This window comes from Heptranchias perlo, chromosome 7 (genome assembly GCF_035084215.1).
Source record: "Heptranchias perlo isolate sHepPer1 chromosome 7, sHepPer1.hap1, whole genome shotgun sequence".
Classification (NCBI taxonomy): Eukaryota; Metazoa; Chordata; class Chondrichthyes; order Hexanchiformes; family Hexanchidae; genus Heptranchias; species Heptranchias perlo.
In genome coordinates this window covers 27,442,289-27,468,150 of record NC_090331.1, presented here as the reverse complement: position 1 = coordinate 27,468,150, position 25,862 = coordinate 27,442,289, and the positions used below count along the sequence as shown (strand labels likewise).

At 42.6% G+C, this 25,862-nt stretch overlaps 1 protein-coding gene across 1 annotated transcript in view; it reads right to left on the bottom strand.

The window, feature by feature from the left end:
• Positions 1-25,862, bottom strand: part of LOC137323576 (low-density lipoprotein receptor-related protein 1-like) — a 1,400,855-nt gene that overhangs the window by 632,224 nt on the left and 742,769 nt on the right. Inside the window, exon 15 of the mRNA XM_067987196.1 lies at positions 95-217. Within this exon, the coding sequence (XP_067843297.1) occupies positions 95-217 (123 nt within the window). The remainder of the gene's footprint in view (positions 1-94; positions 218-25,862) is intronic.

Sequence of the window (25,862 nt, the reverse complement as noted above, 5' to 3'; positions counted from 1 at the left end):
GGAAAATAGATCCATTTAGATAGGATGGGGACAAAGTTAGAATTTAACTACTGTAACAAATGGAAAGAGAACAGATACAAAATAGTGGACTTACATTTGCAAGTAACATTGTCCTCATCCAAATACTGACCATCAGCACAAGCACACACTCTGCCACCAGGAATGATCAAACACAGGCTACTGCATCCACCGTTGCTTCCACGAGCTGAATTTTCACCTGAAAGGGAGAGTGCAAACTCAGAAAACGTAAATTAGAAGAATGTAATTAGTATTAACTGAGTCAACGTTTAGCACCTTTCCTCTGCAGTTAATAAATACTGTTTTATATACATTCAGGATAGCATATCTTATCCTACTTTTTTTGTAAAAATAATGGAGATTTATTATATTTAATATTATTCAATTAGGTAAATATGCCCCCCCCCCCCCACCGAAGTGGTCTCCATGCGGCTGGCTGGCGGAATGCTCTGGCCACCCACTCGATGGTCTTGGCGGAAGGCCCGGTCCATTTGAGGGCTGGGCCTCATTAGTAAAGGGCCGGTGGGCTGCAGGAGGAAAATGAGCGCTCTGGGGCAGCCCATCGGCTCCAAGTCGCCGCAATATCGGCCAGCCTCCGGGCTAGAAGGAGGTAGATCCGGGGGCTACAATTCTCGGCAAGGGGAGAGACCCGGTGTGGAAGCAGCCACGGGCCTACCTGTTCCGCTGGGCGGCCCGGGCAAGTTGGGGCTGCGCGGTTCTACAACCCCCCGGGAGTCTCTGCTTGGGCAGCGAAACCCAAGACACGTCAGGCGGCAGGAAACCCAGATCCGAGGCCACCAGTCTGCTTATTAAAAGGGCCTACTCCCTGACCCAGGTGGGCACTCCGACACTCCAGTGGTAGGTCCTGGGGAAGATAGTGACGGTCACTCCGTCAGCGGGAACAGGGAGCTAAGTCATTACCCACCATCAGAGTGCTGCCACTGCCCAGTTTCCACCAGCTATGAGGCCTCAAAATCATCCCACCCCCACAGAGTCCCAAATACAAAAAGATTTATTGGATTTCATGCTAGACGAAAACTTGTGCAAACTTCTTTGCCCAGCTTTTAAATATGACCACAAGATGGTAATTTATTTCAACTTTTATGTAAGAGATTCCAATACGCCATGTATTAGTGTTACTTACCAGGAACCTTTTTGTATGTGTTTAAAAATATATATAGAGAGAGAGAATGTTCCAAAGAAAATGGCACTCTGTAACAGTATGATTCTAAAGACAGACACAACCAGGTTTAGAGCTCAGATAATCCTTAGATACCCAATTTAGCTTCCCCTCCAAAAAATCCTGATTATGTAAGGCTGTCCAAAAGTACTTAACACTTCTATGAAGGAATAAAATTGCTGGCTGATGAACTTATTATATTACCCATTTTATCTTCACTGTGCTAAACATTCAGTTATTTCAGAAACTTTCAGAAAATATTAAAATTGCTACATAGCTCCAAATTCAGAATTATAAATAGTGCTCTTATACAATAAAACAGCCACACAAATGTTGTCAGCAATACTTTAAGTCAGCTTATGCTTAAATAAAATACACTTTGTTACCAAAGTCTGATTTATATGCCAAAGCTTGTTTTTGCTTTGTCGGCTTTTTAGATTTAAACAACAGGGAACAGCTATAGCACAAAAGTAACAAAAGCACCAACGAAATGTGAAAGAAAATTTCCAGAAGGCGAAACTGCAATTAAATTAAAAATGTAGCACTGAGGAATGGAAGGTTATATGGACAAAGGGAGTGGGGGAAGCATAAAAAAAAACTTTTAAGCAGAAGTTGAAGGCAAAAAATAAGGTGAGGGGGAAATAGCTACTGGAGATTGAAGGAAAATGATAGCTTTGTGGAGGGATTGGAGGATGGGTTGTCTTTTATCTAAGTACAAAAATAGGTTTCTAATATATTACACAGTGCTCACCTCATTACGCCTGAAGAAGCCCAAATAGCAGGGCAGAAATTGCTCCGGGCAGCGAACCGACAGTGCTCGCCGGTCAATAGATTTATACTAACCCACTAACTTAATGTGGTCTTCACATTGGGCACCTCCTCAAATAGGAAGCATAGAGGAGCCCAAGCCCGGCGACAGTTCAAGAGAAGCTAGGACCCTGGGAGAAGTGAGAGGATCACACTGTCCTCTCAATCAATCAGATTGCAGCATTTTTGAAAAGCTGCGTTCACTGTCTCTGCCGGCTTCCAACTTTTTAAGCCGGCTTTTTAAGTGTACCTGTTTTGTGGTGATATTAGTTACTTTACAGGTGGGCAAATAAGCAAGTTGATGCTTTTTGAATGATTTCTCTGATTGCAGTGGACGATATAGCTTTTAATTCGAAGTTGTCGTATCGCCGGCGAACCAGTAGGATCAAGTTCCGGATTTTCACGTTTCACTGCGCATGTGCGCACGCTGGAACTTGCTCCTCCATTTCGCCACGAACAACGGTGAGCGCTGTTGAGCGCTCTTATTTTGTAAGCAATTCCTGCCCAATGTGCTTTCATGCCCTAATTTGTAATTCCTAAAGGTTAGAATGTAACACTATCATTTCCAAGACAATCAACCAAACAAAAACACTTTTCTTACAACCTTTCATGTTTTATTTGAACTATAAATATGTACCAACTGCCAAGTGCTGACATTTGTGAGTGAATAACTGTACGGCTAATTCAAGAGTAAACATGCTGTTCCGTAATGTATACACATCATTACTGCAAACAAGACGTGTGAACCGCAGGTAATTAGTATCATTTATCTAAATATTTTCAGGCACAAGGTACACATTTCTTATAGCTTTTATCGTACGTCCAGGTTATTAACAAAATTTATTGGTGAGAACTGAATTCCCTCTTCATTTTAACATTACAATATGTCATGGAAATCTACACTGAATAAAGAGTTAGATCAATACGTGGAAAATTTCAAGTGATGTTGCAGTGTAAAATAAATAAGTATTACGGTGATCAAAATCTTGCGATCCAATTAACTTTCAGCGCTAAGCTGCATTTAATTGGTTAAGCACTCGTCACCTCACTTAAACATTACTTGACTTATCTAATTTTTGATGATAATAGGCCTAAATTTCTTTTACGTTAGCTACACTGCTTATGCACCAATTAAAAAAAATTAGCGCCGCCTACTCGCCTGTAAATATGCTGATTTGCCTATCACCTGAAGCAAGCTCTGGTCTAAGTCACGTGTAGCAACGGAGTGAGTAGCTCAGCCTCCAGGAAATGTGTGCAGAAATGGCACCGCCTTTTACATTCTCTCGACAGATTTCAATCTTCAGCTGAACACTTGGGGAGTGCCTCAGTTGCAGCCACCTACGATCTTGCTTTAGCTGTCCTGAGCACAACCAAAGGCACAAATCACCTTCAGCACCTTTTCCATCTCTCATTCATCTCGAGCAGCAACCTCATTTATTCCTTCTCATTTTCGGCCATTTCTTCCTGCAGATCCACCACAGCCATGGGACCTCCAAAGGGAGAAGAGGACTCTGAGGAAGAGGAGATGGACCTGAGCCCATCTTTTCCACTGGTGCAAGATGTGGAAGTTCTGGAGGAGGAGAGTAGACAGAGGTCACAGAGCCAGCGTGCTGATCCTACCCTGTCTACCTCTGTCCCAACCCACCTCCCCCTCCCAGTTTTTCAACTGTGGCAGTTGCTGCTTCTCCGAAGCAATGGCTCAGGGAGTTGCACCCAGGTGGATTTAGACAGTGATAGTGAGGATCTGGGTAACATCAGCCAAGTCATTCAACTGCTCACAGATGTGCTCTTTAACATAGCCGCAGAGTTTATAAACTTCAGCATGCATCCAGATAGCAGAGGGAGCTCTACCTGCTAGCTGGATTCCCCAGAGTGCAAGGTGTCACAGATGGCACACACATGGCACTGAAGGCACCAACAGAACAGCATTTGCCATTATGTGCCGATTGACCTAAAATGCAAATTCTCTCCATCTTCTTGAGCATCAAAATGGCTTTAAGTACTAAACAGCTGACTCATCAAGCAGGTGGGAACCGAAGTTCTGGGAGGTATGCTAGGATGTGGACTCTTCCCAGTAGAAGCTGAGGAGAAGGCCGTCAATGGCTTCAGAGTTGTGGGACCCGTGGGCTCTCGCCTTAAAAAATGGATGATAGCCGTTGTAGCCAATCACTGTATAAACACCTCCTGTAGTATCAGACTTTAAATGGCCTTTGCAGCTGTTAAAGATAATTCATCCAAGTGGTCATCCTCCTGATGTGCTAGGGCCTGTACCTCCTTTTCCTCAGACTCCTCATCATCCATGAAGAACTGCAGGCCTTCCTGGGGTACAATCTTGTGTAGGGAACAGGATGCATTCAGGATTCTTGCTAACCTTTGAGGCATGTACTGCAAAATCTGCTCTTTAAGACTCCTATGGTCCTCTCCACCACAAGCCATTTTGCAGCTTATGTCCTCTGCCTGCGTTCTCAGTTGCCACGTGGTGTCATGAGCCACTGCAGAAGGGGATAGGCCATGTCTCCTAGGACCCATCCATTCACATGCTTGTCCTCATAGAAGAATAAATGCATCGTGTTGCTGCTTGCTTGCTGGGCATTGATCTTCTGAGTATCGCAGACAATCTGTCCATTGAATAAATGGAACCCCTTCCTGTTCACATAATGGCAAATGCTGTTCTGTTGGTGCCTTCAGTGCCATGTGTGTGCCATCTGTGACACCTTGCACTCTGGAGAATCCAGCTAGCAGGTAGAACTCCCTCTACTATCTGGATGCATGCTGAAGTTTATAAACTCTGCGGCTATGTTAAAGAGCACATCTGTGAGCAGTTGAATGACTTGGCTGACGTTACCCAGATCCTCTGTGGCAGCTTGGAAGGATCCAAAGCAAAAAAATTCAGGCAGTGATCGCTTTTATAGCCGCAGTCAGAGGAGTTCTGCCAGTGGAATGAGGCTGCAGATCTTCATCTAGAAGGCTGTACAGATGTGCAATGGCAGCCTTAGAGAATTGACAAAGCTCCTCCGAGAGATGATCAAAGGAATTGTGCGGCCTATAAATACGCTTTGGAGGGTAGTACCTGGTGTGCTGCTATCTTCTACCATGCTGCCTTATTATCCTTGTCTCCAGGTTTTGTTGTTCCTCCTCCTCCATCATAAGGATGGCATAACAATAACAACTTGCATTTATATAGCGCCTTTAAGGTAATGAAACATCCCAAGTCACTTCAAAGGAACTTTATCAAACAAAATTTGACACCGAGCCACATAAGGAGATATTAGGACAGATGATCAAAAGCTTGGCCAAAGACGTAGGTTTTAAGGTTTTAAAGGAGGAGAGAGGGTTAGAGAGGCGGAGAGGTTTAGGGAGGGAATTCCAGAGCTTAGGGCCTAGGCAGCTGAAGGCATGGCCGCCAACAGCATCGAGAGGTATGTCCCTGGGGAATGCCATACAGAAAAATAGGTTGATAAAAGATTCTGTGAAGCCAGGAATCCACAAGCAAAGTTTGGTTCTCTTCAAAGCTCTCAAACTCCTCACTTCTGCATGAAACAAGCGACTGGGGGAGCAACTATACCTGTTTAATATGGGATGTAAGTTATCCAGAATGCTGCAGTGGCGTAAAAGCAGTGACAGGCGCACATAAGCAAATGAACCCCACAGGACCTGGGCAGGTCGATAATGAAAGCTGTCACAAAGAACGAGGAAACTCACGTTTAGTGCTTAAACAACTCATAAGCTGCCGATTGACCTAAAATGCAAATTCTCTCCATCTTCTTGAGCATCAAAATGGCTTTAAGTACTAAAGATAGTGAGGTAATTCAGGGCCAATATTTTTTTCACCCATTGCTGTTCATTGTCATTTTTTCCCCCAAGATTAACCATCAAAATAATGTTTTATACTTCAAGACTTCTGTACAAGAGCCTGACTGAAGACAGAAACACAGGCACTGAAGAGAAAGGACAACATATACTGCCTTAAAAAATCTATCATTGCTGCGAGAGGCATTTTATTGATTTATGTAACTATTTGTTTTTAGTCGACCAGAATGCATCAATCCTGAAATACAACGGGCTTAAAAAGGTAATCTTAAGCTTCTATGTTTATATTAATACTCTGCAGTACTTCCCCTCCACCATCCAATATTGAAGATTTGAAAACAACTGTTTCATAATTAGTGGACATTTATAATCAGTTATAAGCTATCAGATGTTGTTATATTCTGTGTCTATATGTGTACTGCACTAGAATTCAAATGGTGTGTTACTGAGATTATCTAATATAAATACAAAAGCTGAGGTCGATCTTTACTATGGTTGGTTGCATTGCAGCACTGATGTATACTAGAGGATTTAAAGCAAATAGCTACATGATTACTTAGTCAATACAATGCCCATAGCAACAAGGGTAGTTTTATAAAATTTATTTTTTAGTTACAATCTTCATTCCGCATGACCTTTGCTGTTATCTTAAGTGGAGTGTAAGTCTGAAAGTGGGTGTTAGAAAGATTTGTATTTATACAGGACCTCATTACATCTCTCAGGAAAATCCTAAAGCACTTCACATGCAATGAATTACTTTGAAGTGGAATGATGGTTGTGATGTCGATGAATACGGCAGCCAATTTGGGCAAAGCAAGATCCCGCAAACAGCAACTGGATGAATGACCAGTTATTCTATTTTTTGCTGGTTTTGGTTGAGGAAGGAATGCTGGCCAGGAAACAAGGGAGACTCTGCTGTTCTTTGAATAGCGACATCAGATCTTTCACATCCACACGAACTACACAAACAAGCAAATTGGGCCTCAGCTTAACGTTTCATTTGAAGGAAAGCACCTCCGACAATACAAAGCTCTCTCAGTGCTGTACTGGAATGCCAGCCTCGACTGTGTACTCAAGTCCTGGGGTGAAATTGAACTGCAACGTTCTGACTCAGAGGAAAGAGCTGTATCAACTCAAGTCATGTTGACATTACTTAAGCTGATGAAATTAACAAAGATCAGTTAATCAATTGGACAAAAATCATCAAAGTCTTCCAACCATGGCTAATCTCAGCAACATCCCATTGTGAATCCCAGTGTATAAATAGAGACACAGAAAGTAACAAAATTCCAATGGCTTATAATTGATTAAGAATATCTAATATTAGAATTGGGGAGGGGGAATAAACAAAGTATGGGATGGCATTATGATGATGCATACATTGTTAAAGTAAATTACTATGAATTGCATTGCAGGCAGTAATCAAACAAGATAACATTTTTAATGAACAAAACTATTATTTATTTAAAAGGCCATTGTTAATTTTTTTTGTTTGTGGAGGAAACAAATAATAAGTCACATGATTCAGCTTCATTATAGCACTCCCAACTGTTGCAATGATGCATTTCGACATAATTTCTCATATATTGTATATGCGCATAAAAAATGAAAAAGCCAAACACCAAGAAAGAATTATGCACAGATCATTACTGTCCCTAGCTTTTAATATCTGAGAGCTTTCACCTAAATAAGCCTCATAATTTATTAGACTTTTTTTAAATGGACATAAACTTGTTACTTTCATCTGCCAACAAATATGCCTTGCTGTGTAAGTATATTCAAGACAAAATCCAATCAAATGTTTATGCATCTACTTTAACTAGGACACAATTATTCAAAACTCCCCTATTTACATTGATATATAGCAATGTTGTATTTCCCTCTTTGTAAATTAAGTTCACCATCAGATAACCTGAGAACCTAGATTTATGTTGCCTTGATTTGTTCCATTTGAACATTGTTCATTTCTAAAATGGTCATTTGGCTGTTACTGTAGTGTAATTTGTTTACTTTAAAGTTTTATAATGAAGCCTAAGATCATCTGTCACAACTGCAACAAAAGTAGTACCAATTTTATTCCTTGGGTAGGTGTCAGCCTTGGCTGAATGGTAGCACTCTCATCTCTGTCCTGGGTTCAAGTCGCACTCCAGAGACTTAAGCAGATAATCTAGGCTGACACTTCAATGCAGTACTGTGGGACTGCTTCACTGTCGGAGGTTCCATCTTCCGGATAACATATTAAATCAAAGTCCTGTCTGCCCTCTCAGGTGGCACTATTCGAAGATTCAATGGGATGGGAACAGATCTGGCCCGGGTAAATTGGAATCAAAGATTGGCAGGCAAAACTGTAATTGAACAGTGGGTGGCCTTTAAAGAGGAGTTGGTTCGGGTACAGTCTAGGCACATTCCCACGAGGCTGAAAGGTATGGCAATTAAGCCAGAGCTCCCTCGATGACAAAAGAGATAGTGAGTAAGATGAAATGGAAAAAAGGGGAGTATGACAGATTGATAACACAAGTGAGAACCAGGCAGAAGATAGAAAGTTCAGAGGAGAAGTGAAAAAGGAAATAAGAGGGGCAAAGAGAGACTTTGAGAATAGACTGGCAACACAAAAGGGAATCGAAAAGTCTTCTACAGGTGTGTAAACAGTAAACAGGGAGTAAGAGGAGGGGTGGGGCTGAATAGGGACCATAAAGGAGATCTACTCGTGGAGGCAGAGGGGGTGGCCGAAGTACGAAACTTTGCATCTGTCTTTACCAAGGAAGAAGATTCTGCCAGAGTCTCAGGAAAGGAAGATATAGTTGGGATACTGGATGGGCTAAAAATTGATAAAGAAGAGGTACTAGAAAGGCTAGCTGTACGAAAAGTAGATAAACCACCCAGTCCAGATGGGATGCATCCTAGGTTGCTGAGGGAAGTAAGGGTGGAAATTGTGAAAGTATTGGCCATAACCTAGTAAATTAATGGGACTCAAGGCGGATAAATCCCCTGGACCTGATGGCTTACATCCTAGGGTCTTGAGGGAAGTGGCAGTGGGGATTGTGGATGCTTTGGTAATAATTTTCCAAAATTCTCTGGACTCGGCAAAGGTCCCGGCAGATTGGAAAACTGCTAATATAACACCCTAATTTAAAAAGGGTAGTAGGCACAAGGCTGGAAATTATAGACCAGTTAGCCTAACATCTGTGGTGGGTAAAATTTTGGAATCTATTATTAAGGAGACAGTAGCAGAACATTTGGATAAACATAATTTAATAGGACAAAGTCAGCATGGCTTTACGAAGGGGAAGTCATGTCTGACAAATTTGCTTGAGTTCTTTGAGGACATAACGTACAGGGTGGATAAAGGGGAACCAGTGGACGTAGTGTATTTAGACTTCCAGAAGGCATTCGACAAGGTGCCACATAAAAGATTATTGCTCAAGATAAAGAATCACTGGATTGGGGGTAATATTCGGGCATGGGTGCAGGATTGGTTATCTAACAGGAAGCAGAGAGTTGGGATAAATGGTTCATTCTCGGACTGGCAACCAGTAGCCAGTGGTGTTCCGCAGGGGTCGGTGCTAGGACCAATGCTTTTCTTGATATATATTAATGACTTGGACTTAGAATCATAGAATAATAGAAGTTTACAACATGGAAGCAGGCCCTTCGGCCCAACATGTCCATGTCGCCCAGTTTATACCACTAAACTAGTCCCAATTGCCTGCACTTGGCCCATATCCCTCTATACCCATCTTACCCATGTAACTGTCCAAATGCTTTTTGAAAGACAAAATTGTACTCGCCTCTACTACTGCCTCTGGCAGCTCGTTCCAGACACTCACCACCCTTTGAGTGAAAAAATTGCCCCTCTGCACCCTTTTGTATCTCTCCCCTCTCACCTTAAATCTATGCCCCCTCGTTATAGACTCCCCTACCTTTGGGAAAAGATTTTGACTATCTACCTTATCTATGCCCCTCATTATTTTATAGACTTCTATAAGATCACCCCTAAACCTCCTACTCTCCAGGGAAAAAAGTCTCAGTCTATCCAACCTCTCCCTATAAGTCAAACCATCAAGTCCCGGTAGCATCCTAGTAAATCTTTTCTGCACTCTTTCTAGTTTAATAATATCCTTTCTATAATAGGGTGACCAGAACTGTACACAGTATTCCAAGTGTGGCCTAACTAATGTACAACTTCAACAAGACATCCCAACTCCTGTATTCAATGTTCTGACCAATGAAACCAAGCATGCCGAATGCCTTCTTCACCACCCTATCCACCTGTGACTCCACTTTCAAGGAGCTATGAATCTGTACTCCTAGATCTCTTTGTTCTATAGCTCTCCCCAACGCCCTACCATTAACGGAGTAGGTCCTGGCCCGATTCAATCTACCAAAATGCATCACCTCACATTTATCTAAATTAAACTCCATCTGCCATTCATCGGCCCACTGGCCCATTTTATCAAGATCCCGTTGCAATCCTAGATAACCTTCTTCACTGTCCACAATGCCACCAATCTTGGTGTCATCTGCAAACTTACTAACCATGCCTCCTAAATTCTCATCCAAATCATTAATATAAATAACAAATAGCAGCGGACCCAGCACCGATCCCTGAGGCACACCGCTGGTCACAGGCCTCCAGTTTGAAAAACAACCCTCTACAATCACCCTCTGTCTTCTGTCGTCAATCCAATTTTGTATCCAATTGGCTACCTCACCTTGGATCCCGTGAGATTTAACCTTATGTAACAACCTACCATGCGGTACCTTGTCAAAGGCTTTGCTAAAGTCCATGTAGACCACGTCTACTGCACAGCCCTCATCTATCTTCTTGGTTACCCCTTCAAAAAACTCAATCAAATTCGTGAGACATGATTTTCCTCTCACAAAACCATGCTGACTGTTCCTAATCAGTCCCTGCCTCTCCAAATGCCTGTAGATCCTGTCTCTCAGAATACCCTCTAACAACTTACCCACTACAGATGTCAGGCTCACCGGTCTGTAGTTCCCAGGCTTTTCCCTGCCGCCCTTCTTAAACAAAGGCACAACATTTTCTACCCTCCAATCTTCAGGCACCTCACCTGTAGCCGTCGATGATTCAAATATCTCTGCTAGGGGACCCGCAATTTCCTCCCTATCCTCCCATAACGTCCTGGGATACATTTCATCAGGTCCCAGAGATTTATCTACCTTGATGCGTGTTAAGACTTCCAGCACCTCCCTCTCTGTAATATGTACACTCCTCTTGGGTGTACAGGGCACAATTTCAAAATTTGCAGATGATAGAAAACTTGGAAGGGTAGTAAACAGGGAGGAGGATAGTGATAGACTTCAAGAGGATATAGACAGGCTGGTGGGCATCGACAGACATGTGGCAGATGAAATTTAACGCAGAAAAATGCAAAGTGATACATTTCGGTGGGAAGAACGAGGAGCGGCAATGGAAACTAGAGGGCACAACTCTAAAAGGGGGACAGGAACAGAGAGATCTGGGGGTATATGTGCACAAATTGTTGAAGGTGGCAGGGCAGGTTGAGAAAGTGGTTTAAAAAGTATACGGGATCCTGGGCTTAATAAATAGAGGCATAGAGTACAAAAGTATGGAAGTCATGATGGACCACAGTTCTGGGCACCACACGTTAGGAAAGATGTGAAGGCCTTAGAGAGGGTGCAGAAGAGATTTACGAGAATGATTCCAGAGATGAGGGGCTTTGGTTGCATGGATACAGTGGAGAAGCTGGGGTTATTCTCCTTGGAACAGAGACGGTTGCGAGGAGATTTGATAGAAGTATTCAAAGTCAAGAAGGTTCTAGACAGAGTGGATAGAGAGAAGCTGTTCCCATCGGCTGAAGGGTCAAGAACCAGAGAACATAGATTTAAGGTGATTGGGAAAAGAACCAAAGGTGACAAAACCTTTTTACACAGCGAGTAGTTAGGATCTGGAATGCACTGCCGAAGGGGGTGGTGGAGGCATATTCAATCATGGCCTTCAAAAGGGAACTGGATAAGTACTTGAAAGGAAAAAATTTGCAGGGCTACAGGGATAGGGCGGGGGCGTGGGACTAGCTGGATTGCTCTTGCATTGAGCCGGCGCAGACACGATGGGCTGAATGGCCTCCATCCGTGCTGTAATCTTTCTATGATTCTAACTCATTGCCATTTGTGGGACCTTGCTGTGCACAATTTGGCTGTCGTGTTTCTCAAAAACAGTGACTACACTTAAAAAAAGTACTCCATTGGCTGTAAAGAGTTTTGGGACGTCCTGAGGTCGTGAAAGGCGCTATATAAATACAAGTTATTTCGGGTATTTTTTATCCTTCTCTCTTTCTTTCTCTTTCGTACCATACCTTTACCCCATTCATAGATTCTGCCTCTTACTTTGATCCTCAACTACCTATTAATCCTGGATCGACATTGCAAATTTAAAGCTTTCATATCAAGAGGATCACATCAAGTATCCTTGACGTTCATTGGCAGGCTCTCTTTTTCTTGTATAGTGCTTGTGCATAAACCCTAATAAACACATGTACCAGAGAGATTTCTTTATGTAGCTACATTGATTAGGCTAAAATAGATTTGAGTTTAGTCCCAATCCAACTGGACAGACCTTCATTGATTTAACAGATGACTGGCATTAAAATTATGGGTAATATTCATTTTCAATGGCTACTGCTGATTTCTAAACATTGCGGGGAGGAAAGAATATTTGCTAAATTCATTGTTGTAGAAGAGAAGACTGAGTTGGAATCTTATTGAGGTATTCAAGAACCTTAAGGGTGCTGACAAGTTAAACACTGAGAATTTCTTTTCCATGGTCCCAAAAATGTCAATTAGAGAATATGGATTGTAACTCAGAAAAGGGAAGCTGAATGGACAAATCAGATTATGTACTATTTCACACAGAGGCTGGTGAACGTTTGCCAACGGTAGACAAATGAGACTGATATGATCAATAATTTTAAGAGTTATAGAGCCATTTAGCAAGAAATTCGATTGCGTGATACAGGTAGGGAACTGTATATTCTGTTTTGGACCTCTGGAGTCAACCAGATGGACCAAAATGGTCTTTTACAGTTTTGTGAATTTCCAGTGTTCCCAGCAAAATAATAAACATGTTTGGGACAAATTTGTCTGTTCATTATTTGTAATGAATTTAAATACTTCTTCATACTTACCAGTTACAACTTCAGTACAAATAATGAACAAAAGAACATTTTTTCTAGATACTTCTCTGATGAGTTTCATATAAAAAAATACAAGAAGGTGGAGTCCAAAATCATCCCTTATAAAAAGGCCCTGTAATCTATTCTGTTCCATTATATTAGAGTCTGCTTATTGATTTTAGAGTAATTAATGATATAAGTTTACCAGATCACATAGTACTTCACACATTTACATGTTTTAACAGTTATGTGTCATGTGTCCAGAAAAAGACCGATATTTTACTTTATTCCTTCTTCCAGTAATACTCCATCATTGTGACCATCAACTCATTTTGGTGGACCGAATTTCCATTTAGAAAACCTATAGTATTTTATACTCGAAGTGTGTAATCTCAATTCATTTTCATGCCATTTACTTTGGGATGGTGAACGTAACAGTAACTCATTGTAGCAGTTTGCTGGAAATAACATTTCCATGAAACCTATTGATGAAAACTGCATTTGTAACTTGTTACTTATTATTGTGGGAGACGTTTTCACTTTTTTCTCGTCTGTTTGTGTACAGTGCTATGGGAGACAATTGAGAGCACAATTCTGCTTATCATATCCTTCTATTACAAATGTCATTGAAAAATGCCCCTGATTGCTTTGATGAAATTCTATTTTATTTTCAACAAATCAAATCAGTTTACATTATATTTCCACATTAAATCTTCACCTGTTGAATTAAACATTTATAGAAAATCCAGGGGAAAAAATGCAAGCTCAAGCCTCATCAGCACTGATAAAGCTTTTTTTTTATTTGTTCATGGGATGTGGGCGTGGCTGGCGAGGCCGGCATTTATTGCCCATCCCTAATTGGCCTTGAGAAGGTGGTGGTGAGCCGCCTTCTTGAACCGCTGCAGTCCGTGTGGTGAAGGTTCTCCCACAGTGCTGTTAGGAAGGGAGTTCCAGGATTTTGACCCTGCGATGAAGGAACGGCGATATATTTCCAAGTCAGGATGGTGTGTAACTTGGAGGGGAACGGCAGGTGGTTTTGTTCCCATGTACCTGCTGCTCTTGTCCTTCTAGGTGGTAGAGGTTGCGGGTTTGGGAGGTGCTGTCGAGGAAGTGGATGGTACACACTGCAGCCACTGTGTGCCGGTAGTGAAGGGAGTGAATGTTTAGGGTGGTGGATGGGGTGCCAATCAAGCGGGCTGCTTTGTCCTGGATGGTGTCGAGCTTCTTGAGTGTTGTTGGAGCTGCACTCATCCAGGCAAGTGGAGAGTATTCCATCACACTCCTGACTTGTGTCTTGTAGATGGTGGAAAGGCTTTGGGGAGTCGGGACGTGAGGCACTCGCCGCAGAATACCCAGCCTCTGACCTGCTCTTGTAGCCACAGTATTTAAATGGCTGGTCCAGTTAAGTTTCTGGACAATGGTGACCCCCAGGATGTTGATGGTGGGGGATTTGGTGATGGTAATGCCGTTGAATGTCAAGGGGAGGTGGTTAGACTCTCTCTTGTTGGAGATGGTCATTGTCTGACGCGAATGTTACTTGCCACTTATGAGCCCAAGCCTGGATGTTGTCCAGGTCTTGCTGCATGCGGGCTCAGACTGCTTCATTATTTGAGGGGTTGCGAATGGAACTGAACACTGTGCAGTCATCAGCGAACATCCCCATTTCTGACCTTATGATGGAGGGAAGGTCATTGATGAAGCAGCTGAAGATGGTTGGGCCGAGGACACTGCCCTGAGAAACTCCTGCAGCAATGCCCTGGGGCTGAGATGATTGGCCTCCAACAATCACTACCATCTTCCTTTGTGCTAGGTATGACTCCAGCCACTGGAGAGTTTTCCCCCTGATTCCCATTGACTTCAATTTTACTAGGGCTCCTCGGTGCCACACTCGGTCAAATGCTGCCTTGATGTCAAGGGCAGTCACTCTCACCTCACCTCTGGAATTCAGCTCTTTTGTCCATGTTTCGACCAAGGCTGTAATGAGGTCTGGAGCCGAGTGGTCCTGGCGGAACCCAAACTGAGCATCAGTGAGCAGGTTATTGGTGAGTAAGTGCCGCCTGAAAGCACTGTCGACGACACCTTCCATCACTTTGCTGATGATTGAGAGTAGACTGATGGGGCGGTAATTGGCCGGATTGGATTTGTCCTGCTTTTTGTGGACAGGACATACCTGGGCAATTTTCCACATTGTCAGGTAGATGCCAGTGTTGTAGCTGTACTGGAACAGCTTGGCTAGAGGCGCAGCTAGTTCTGGAGCACAAGTCTTCAGCACTACAGCTGGGATGTTGTCGGGGCCCATAGCCTTTGCTGTATCCAGTGCACTCAGTCGTTTCTTGATATCACGTGGAGTGAATCGAATTGGCTACTGTGATGGTGAGGATATCGGGAGGAAGCAGAGATGGATCATCCACTCGGCACTTCTGGCTGAAGATGGTTGCAAACGCTTCAGCCTTGTCTTTTGCACTCACGTGCTGGGCTCTGCCATCATTGAGGATGGGGATGTTTACAGAACCTTTTCCTCCCGTTAGTTGTTTAATTGTCCACCACCATTCACGACTGGATGTGGCAGGACTGCAGAGCTTGGATCTGATCCGTTGGTTGTGGAATCACTTAGCTCTGTCTATAGCAAGTTGCTTCCGCTGCTTAGCATGCATGTAGTCCTGAGTTGTAGCTTCACCAGGTTGGCACCTCATTTTTAGGTCCGTTGGTGCTGCTCCTGGCATGTTCTTCTACACTCCTCATTGAACCAGGGTTGATCCCCTGGCTTGTTGGTAATGGTAGAGTGATGAATATGCCGGGCCATGAGGTTACAGATTGTGGTGGAATACAATTCTGCTGCTGCTGATGGCCCACAGCGCCTTATGGATGCCCAGTTTTGAGCTGCTAGATCTGTTCTGAATCTATCCCATTTAGCACGCTGGTAGTGCCACACAACATGTTGTATGGTGTCCTCAGTGCGAAGACGGAACTTCGTCTCCACGAGGACTGAGCGGTGGTCACTCGTACCAATACTGTCATGGACAGATGCATTTGCGACAGGTAGATTGGTATCCCTAAATACCTCTACGGGGGGACGAGGTCAAGTAAGTTTTTCCCTCGTGTTGGTTCGCTCACCACCTGCCGCAGGCCCAGTCTGGCAGCTATGTCCTTCAGGACTCGGCCAGCTCGGTCAGTAGTGGTGCTTACATTTGTGAATACAGAGGCTTATCACAGGCTGCCTGAATAGTGGAAACTGAAAATAGTAACATGCTGAATCTTTAATTTGCAATAGGTTTCTCAAACATTATTTTGTAGGAAACCTCCAGGACGTAAATGGAAATTAGTTTGAAAAGTAAATTTAAAACTGATATATCAGGAAGGGCTCAAAGAATGACAACTGTTTCCAATAATCTTGCAGACAGGATGGTAGAGGGGATGTTCAAAATATAGCTGAATGCTCTGATGGCAAAGTTAAGGCACAAGATGGAAGAGCTTTGATGGGATAAATGTCCTTTTCTGTTCCCTGACCTTTCTTATGTTCTTATGAAATAAGGTTGATAAAAAATGCATTATATTATCACAATGAAGGGTTTGCAAAATTTAAAAATAATCCCATTATCTTGCTAACAGTACAAGATACCACAGTGCACATTGAGGTCCCCATAGATATATTTGTTTAGCCTGTTTACTGATTGTATATTTCTGTTTAAGGGCATAATTTAAGTAATGTGATTGTTGTTAGATACATATTTTCTTACTCCAGTATCTCTGTATCTTTATTTTTTTTTAAATGTATTTACTTACATAACCTATAATACTGTATTAGATGAAACAACCTGCTATCTGACTGACATTGTTTTGGTCCAAGCTGATTTGAATTTAGAAAAAGGCCACAAACCCTTCTACTATGTCAGTGTGGCCTTTTCCAATCCCTTGTATTCATTCTTTTCTAGTCCATCCTCCACAACTTACTGGTATCTAATTACAAGATAATCCTCCTTTTGCTTGCATCATTGTCTGTCCCATTGTCAAAATTCCACCAGCACCTTGCACCGGTTATGCTGAAACCAGATTTTTCATCCTAAGATATGCATAAAATCTATATATTATTAAAAATATTGCATAGGACACACACTTCCTGTTGTCATCATTTTTGGTCATGCTTTCCTGTCAGAATTCACTATTGTAAATTGCAATACCAAAGTTTCCCATTCAATTTTTGGCCACTAGGTAACTCTATGAACCAAACTTCAGAAGTCTCTCTTCCAGTTATATGGTTATCTGTTCATATATTAAAAAAAACTTACCTTAATTAACTGACCATTGACAATGCCACCAGCAGTTTTCTGGTATCAGTTGTAAATATCAATATTTACCAGGGAGACTAACATGGTGGGCATGTCATTCGAAGAAGAGATCAAAAAAGAGACAAAGACATTTAAGATAGAAAGGGGGGAGATAATTGATAATCTAATCAAACTTAGAGAGGATAAAACCCCAGGTCCGGATGGATTGCATTCGCGCATATTAAAAGAAGTTAGGGAAGAGATAGCAGAGGCACTATTACATATTTATAAAAATTCATTAGAAAAGGGAATAGTGCCAGAGGACTAATGTAATTCCTATATTTAAAAATGGAGCTCGAACAAGTCCAGGGAACTATAGACCAATTAGCTTAACGTCGGTGGTCGGAAAAATAATGGAATCCTTACTCAAAGATGTAATGGAAAAACAGCTAGAAACCAAAAATATAATAAAGAATAGTCAGCGTGGATTTCAAAAGGGAAGGTCATGTTTGACCAACCTTATTGAATTCTTTGAAGGAGTGACAAAGGGTAGACAAGGACAATGCAGTAGATGTAATATATTTGGATTTTCAAAAGGCCTTTGATAAGATACCACATAGTAGACCCATGACTAAGGTCAGAGCATGTGGAGTCAGGGGATAAGTAGCAGAATAGATAGCAAGCTGGCTACAAAACAGAGAACAGAGAGTAGGGGTTAAAGGGAGTTACTCAAACTGGCAATAGGTGGGAAGTGGTGTTCCACATGGATCGATTCACGATATGCATAAATGATTTGGGAATCAGAAGTACAATTTCGAAATTTGCGGATTGGGGGTATAGTTAATACTGAGGAGAATTGCGACAAAATACAGGAAGACATTAATAAACTTGCAGAAAGGGAGTGTAATTGGCAAATGAATTTCAATATAGGTCAGTGTGAGGTGGTACATTTTGGTAGGAATAATAAGGAGGCCACATACTCCTTGGAAAATAAGAGTCTAAACATGGTAGAGAAGCAGAGGTATTTAGGGGTACACATACACAAATCACTAAAAGTAGCAATGCAGGTTAATAAGACCATAAAAAAAGCAAATCAAGCACTGGGGTTCGTTTCTAGAGGGATAGAATTGAAAAGCAGAGAAGTTGTGTTAAACTTGTATAGAACCTTGGTTAGACCACACTTGCATTACTGTGGTCTCCATATTATAAAAAGCATATAGAGGCACTGGAGAAGGTGCAAAAAAGATTGACGAGGATGATACCTGCAATGAGAGGTTATACCTATCAGGAAAGATTAAATAGACTGGGGCTCTTTTTTTTAGAAAAGAGATGACTGAGGGGTGACCTGATAGAGGCCTTTAAGATTATGAAATAGTTTGATAGGGTCGACGTAGAGAAGATGTTTCCACTTGCAGGGAAGACCAGAACTAGGGGACATAAATATACGATAGTCACTAACAAATCCAATGGGGAATTCAGGAGAAACTTCTTCACCCAGAGTGGTAAGAATGTGGAACTCACTACCACAAGGAGTAGTTGAGGTGACCGGCATTGATGCATTTAAGGGGAAGCTAGAAAAACACATGAGGGAGAAGAGAATAGAAGGATATGTTGATAGAGTTGGATGAAGAAGGGTGGGAGGATGCTCACGTGGAGCATAAACACTGGCATGGACCTGTTGGGCTGAATTGCCTGTTTCTGTGCTGTACATTCTTTGTAATTCTTTGTTTACAATTTTAAAGATTAAAAATGGAGAAATTACATCCAAGTACTTTCTTGGAATCAATATTAGCAGCTAGGGATAATTCATATGCTGATTTAACCATCCAGATGTGCCTGTGCTTTGAATTGTTTTCAGGTATCAAAAACAAACGGACTACTCGGTGGCAAGTGAACTTAAGTTCACACCTTATTCCATTCAGGTCTTAAAAATTCATCACGTTTTAATTGACTGACACTTGAGAAGAAATTGTTTGATCATCAAGTGGAGCTTTTTCACCTCAGAGCAAGGACACCCATATAGTTTAGGGACAGTCTCGTGATTTTCAATTCCCTATTTGAACTGGCACTCATCTATGCCAAAAGAGCTCGATGAGCAATTCTTACCACTGTGGGAACTGTGTTAGCCTGAAGTTCCACATCAATTCTTTTGGATTTCAACAGCTCCTCAAATATCTCAAGGAGCTCATTGTTATATTTTTGGGTCTTTTCCACTCCCCTTACTCTAGATTTTATGGCCTCAGTATTTTAGATCATTCTTAGAGTGGCGTCCCAATGCTCTTTGCCTTTGAGTATTTTCTCTAGACTTGATAGTCCCAAGTGCAAACGGGGCAGGTGGTTAGTTAAAATGGTGGTCAAGGGAGGTTCGCCCTGCAATCTCAATGGGTTCTGGTGCAACATTATTTTTACTTACCAGAAAACTCATTCGAGAGGGCCGAGGCCTACTTTACGTTCAAAATTTGCGGCTTGATGATGTCATTGGTGCTGTAACATAATTTTAACTAAAAATAATCAGGAGGCCCGCACATCTGCAAACGTAGCGGGACATCAACGTAGATGTTGCTTGCATTATGGGGCACTTTCAACAATTGAACACAGATTTGGCTGCAGCATCCACAATAAAACTCTCACGAGTTTAGTAACCATAGAATAACAAACTTACTATGAATCTGAACAGCATTTGCAGATTTTCTTAAGGGTACAAAAATAAAACTAGTTATTTGACAGCAATTAGTCTGTGTGATTTCAAGGAGTGTACCTGTCATTTTTATTCCTCCAGCTAAATCACCTCGTCACATAATAATTTTTACCAAATGTCATAGCATAAGAATTGCGGATCTGCTCAGCTGCTGTTGAAGGTGACGGAGCAAGAAGCTGTCCTCGTCTCTTCATTGACTGAAGAAGCACACTGCTTCTGGCTGCCCTGCAAATTCCATTTCACATTCTGACAAGTGCTGCTGCTGTGATTACTCATGTACAGACCACATACCAAGGCTTCAGTAAGAAACCAGCAGCAGCAAGATTTTCCAGCTGGCTCTCAACTCAAAGTACTGATTACTTTGTTCCATGTTTCCTGCTGCTGTTCTCAAGATCCTTCCTGATTTAGAAGTGAATGAAACTCCTGTAGGTTCAACCTTGTGCATTAGCCAGCATTCACAAATCAAATCAAAATGCCATTCTTGCCTTTTTACTTCAAAAACTAAAAACAAGTATGTTGCATCTCATCCTGTGAGAATTCCTGTCACAAACGCCATAAGGCCGATGTATGGGTTTCCCCTGTGACATTTGAATTGACAAACCAACAGGATACGGTGTTACAGTTTCGGCCCTTTAAACATTATGGCCTAGAAACTGGACCACACAGCACTCATTTATCGGGCGCTACGCGGGCTACGAGGGCCCCAATATGGCGGGCAGGAAGCGTGCGCATACAACTAGCCGGAAGTGCCCCGTCCCTAATATTGGGTAAGGACAAAAAATATGCATCCTTTACCCACGGCTGAAGCAGCCTATGGCCTTTCGCATGTGCAAATGAGGGGCCTAACGCCTGGCTGAGGCCCCCTCTCCAAGATTGGTTCACCCATGCCAGCCCATGCCTAGGGATCACCTGCTAGGGACAACCAAGAAGGTAAGTAACTTACTTGATATGGAACCGGGAAGGACAGGAATGCTCCTTCCATCCCCACATTAAAAGGAACCAATTGCAGCTGCTCACCTTCCCCACATTGCCGCCACTCACCCTCCGCCCCTCCCATTCACCACGGCTCCCAGCCCCAAATCCCAATCTCCCCCACTACCGGCCCTGAATCCCGATTTCCAGCACTCCCAGCCCCGACCCCCGTGTTCCCTGATCCCAATACTCAGACCCTAGATCCCCAGCTGCCCGGCACTCTGGCCTTGCATTCCCTCACCTTAATTCCCTGCCCCCCCGAACCTGATGGCCTGGTTGAAACAAAGGCCCAATTCCCTTGCCCATCAACCCTGCCCGCCCGGATCCCCATCCCAACCCAACCCCCGGACCACTTATCCGAGGGTCGCCGCATCACTGGCAGCAGCCTGATTTTTCACTACTCTTCGCCGGCTCCGTTATAATGAGGTCCGGGGCCCAATATCTGGGGAGCCTTGGGCCTCACCATTCATTGGTGTTTATATTTGTAGTGAAGTAAGGTCGAGAACCATAAAGCTGGACTGAAGGAAGGCAATCGGATGATGGTAGTAAGGATGGTGGTGATAAGGATTGCGGGATTGATGGTGTATTGAAGATGGGAGGAATGATTCACATGAAGCGCTCTTTGCCGAGCTGCTCTCTGAGAGCTCTGGCAGCTAGCAGCACTGGTGGTCGAAGCCGCACTTGCTGTTCCTCCTCTTTATGCTGCTTTTGCTCATACTCCTCCTCCTACTCATAGAAACATAGAAAATAGGAGCAGGAGTTAGCCATTCGGCCCTTCGAGCCAGCTCCGCTATTCAATATGATCATGGCTGATCCTCTATCTCAATACCATATTCCCGCTCTCTCCCCATATCTATCTATCTCCTTCTTAAATATATTCAGTGACTTGGCCTCCACAGCCGTCTGTGGTAGAGAATTCCACAGGTTCATCACCCTCTGAGTGAAGAGATTTCTCCTTATTTCAGTCCTAAATGTCCTACCACGTATCCTGAGACTGTGACCCCTCATTCTAGAAAACCCCAGCCAGGGGAAACATCCTCCCTGCATCCAGTCTGTCTAGCCCTGTCAGAATTTTGTATGTTTCAATGAGATCCCCTCTCATTCTTCTAAACTCTAGCAAATATAGGCCGAGTCGACCCAATTTCTCCTCATACGACAGTCCTGCCATCCCAGGGATCAGTCTGGTGAACCTTTGCTGCACTCCCTCAATGACAAGTATATCCTTTCTTAGGTAAGGAGACAAAAACTGCACACAATACTCCAGGTGTGGTCTCACCAAGGCACTGTATAACTGTAGTAAGACATCCTTGTTCCTGTACTCAAATCCTCTTGCAATGAAGGCCAACATACCATTTGCCTTCCTAACTGCTTGCTGCACCTGCATGTTTGCTTTCAGTGACTGGTGTACAAGGACATCCAGATCCCTTTGTACATCAACATTTCCCAATCTATCACCATTTAAATAATACTCTGCCTTTCTGTTTTTCATTCCGAAGTGGATAACTTCACATTTATCCACGCTATCCTTCATCTGCCATGTATTTGCCCACTCACTCGACTTGTCTAAATCGCCTTGAAGTCTTTTTGTATCCTCCTCACAATTCACAACCCCACCTAGTTTTGTGTCGTCAACAAACTTGGAAATATTACATTTGGTTCCCTCATCCAAATTATTGACATATATTGTGAATAGCTGGGGTCCAAGCACTGATCCCTGCGGTACCCCATATGTCATCCCCTGCCACCCTGAAAAAGACCCATTTATTCCTACTCTCTCTACTTTTCTGTCTGTTAATCAATTTTCAATCCATGCCAGTATGTTACCCCCAATTCCATGTGCTTTAATTTTGCACACTAACCTCTATGTGGGACTTTATCAAAGGCCTTCTGAAAATCCAAATACACCACATCCACTGGTTCTCCCTTTTCTATTCTATCAGTTACATCCTCAAAAAACTCCAGTAGGTTTGTCAAACACAATTTCCCTTTCATAATTCCATGTTGACTTTGTCTAATCCCATTGATATTTTCAAAGTGTCCTGTTATCACATCCTTTATAATAGATTCTAGCATTTTCCCTACTACTGATGTTAGGCTAACCAATCTCCAGTTCCCCATTTTCTCTCTCCCTCCTTTTTTATGATGTGGAGATGCCGGTGATGGACTGGGGTGGACAAATGTAAGGAATCTTACAACACCAGGTTATAGTCCAACAAATTTATTTTAAAATCACAAGCTTTCGGAGATTATCTCCTTCGTCATCTGACGAAGGAGATAATCTCCGAAAGCTTGTGATTTTAAAATAAATTTGTTGGACTATAACCTGGTGTTGTAAGATTCCTCCTTTTTTAAATAGTGGGGTTAGATTTGCCACCCTCCAATCTGCAGGAACTGTTCCATAATCTATAGAATTTTGGAAGATGCCAACCAATGCATCCACTATTTCCATGGCTACCTCTTTTAGTACTCTGGGATGCAGATTATCAGGCCCTGGGGATTTATCGGCTTTCAGTCCCATTAATTTCTCCAGCACTATTTTTTTTACCAATACTAATTTCCTTTAATTCCTCCTTCTCATTAGTTCCTTGGTCCCCTAGCATTTCTGGGAAGTTATTTGTGTCCTCTTCCGTGAAGACAGAGCCAAAGTATTTGTTTAATTGCTCTGCCGTTTCCTTGTTCCCCATTATAAATTTTCCCATTTTTGACTGCTCATCCTCCTCCTTCTGCTCATCCTCATCCTCCTCCTTCAAAATGCAACAGACAACTACAAATCTGGATACCCATTCTCCTCCCGAATGGTTCAGGCAGCAGAGGCATTGCTTGAGCACACTAATTATCTGCTCAATGATGTTTCTGCTGGCAGCATGGGTCTGATTGTAGGCCAGCTCTGTAGTTGTGCTCGCGTTCCTGACAGGAGTCATGAACCAAGTCTGAAGGGGCTAGCCCTTGTCACCCAATTGCCGGGTTGTAACCTGACGGCTTGGTTGGAACAAAGGTAGTGCAGAGGGCTGGCGCAGGATAAATGAATCATGATTGCTGCCAGGAAACCAGGCACAGACCTGAATTCTGTGCTGCCCATGGCTGCAAACAAACTGTACGTTGGGGGAGTGAATTTCTTTTTATTGACAAAGATTCCAGGCTGATGGTGGAGAGCATGCATGGCAATATATGTGCAGAATATAGCACCTTGCACCCTGGGATTGTCTGCAATGCATGCAAAGCTCAGTGCTCTCACATCCTGCTTCACTCTGTCCATGGAGAAAGAGATGTAGGTATTCCTCCTGGTGAGAGAGCCTCAGTGACCTCCCTGATACAATGGTGGACTGCAACCTGGGAGATGTCACTGACGTCACTTGCTGCAGCCTGAAAATAATCTGTGGCATAAAAGTTAAGGGACACTGTGACATTGACAGCCACAGGCAGTGCTGTCCGTACCCTGGTTTAAGCAGTTAGAGTTAAATTTCCAAAGTCAGAAAACAGGTCAAAAAACACCCAGTTGACCAGCAGCCTCAAATGAGAAACCTGCAACTAACCTATAAGTAGTGGATAAGTCCTTTAAATAGCACTTGGGAAGGGTATTTCCTGCCTGTTAGTGCCTCATGTTGCTGGGCGAGTTTATCACATGGCGAGTCCAGCCCAGGAGCATACCAATATCAGAAAAGAGTCCTACAATGAGTGCAGGACCCTAATTTGAATATTTTATTCATCATTTTAAATAGTTCTGGCGTGCGCCATGGACGCCTATGTAGCAGCCCGATCTGATAAGATGGGCAGCACAACTCTGACGCTTAATGAATGCGTGCATGCCACCTGCCATATTGAATGCTTAGGCATCCATTTTGTGCCTGAAAAACGAGCACAGCACCATCCAATGTCTAGGCCAGTGACATTGCACAGAGACGAAAGAGTGTGTATATTTACAGCTTAGAAGAAACAAAAGAAGAAAGCTCAAAGGAGAATTAAGCATTGTAGTATTGATAATGTAGAGAAAGGTCAGTGGCTGGAGGTGAGAGACGGATTGCCTATCAGATGACAAGCTTTCTCTTGTATCCTGTCCAGGAGTATGAGAGGTGTTAGAAGAGCTTCCCAGAGGTAACAGCATTATTCAAGTCTTGGATGCACTTGGATCTTGACATTATGCTGCACACTAATTATTTTAAATGAGTTGCATCTGTTAAAGTAGAGGACAAAGGGATTTCTTACAAATAGGTTACAAATGTTGCAATGGGTAATTAAAAGGCTTTGGGCATTATAGACTGATAACATTTGTTGAGGTTAATAGAAATGTTTGATATAAAAAAAATGAAAGGAGCTTCTTGGAGACAGCTTTAGCAATGGAGCAGATGTGAAAGTATTATTTGAAGCATAGGTACTTGGTACCAGCACAAATTGAGAAAAACTTTGGTGATGTCAGTGGTCAGCATAAATTTATAATGCCCTGATCACACTCGTCTCAAATTAGGGGAAGCAGAGCTATGTGCATGTGTACCTATCTGATGATCCTATTAAATGTTTTCTTTCATCATGAACTTAGTTTAAAATTAATTTGTAGGGCACTGCCTGGTAAAGTAAGATTCACCTCTGAGACCAGGGTTCAAATCCATCCCATCCTGATAGGATGAAAGCTTCCACTATCTGCAGGCTATAAGAATCCCATGCAAAATACATTTAGGTTGTCTCTCTCCAAATCCTAGTGGGGATGAATATGCAGCATAAAATTGAACTCAATTTATCACTAATTTACACTAATTTGATAATATCACGAAATGTCACACTGATGCAGTCATGGTTCTCTTCGGAGTCTGGTACTGTGCACACTGTTAAAGCAGCATAAATGGAGCTTTACTCTGCACTCAGCCATGCTACAATTGCCACTGGGTTCCTAAAATGAAAAGTGTTCCCTTCACTAGCACAAACACCCCTTTGATAACCACAAAAGAAAATCATAAAGATAG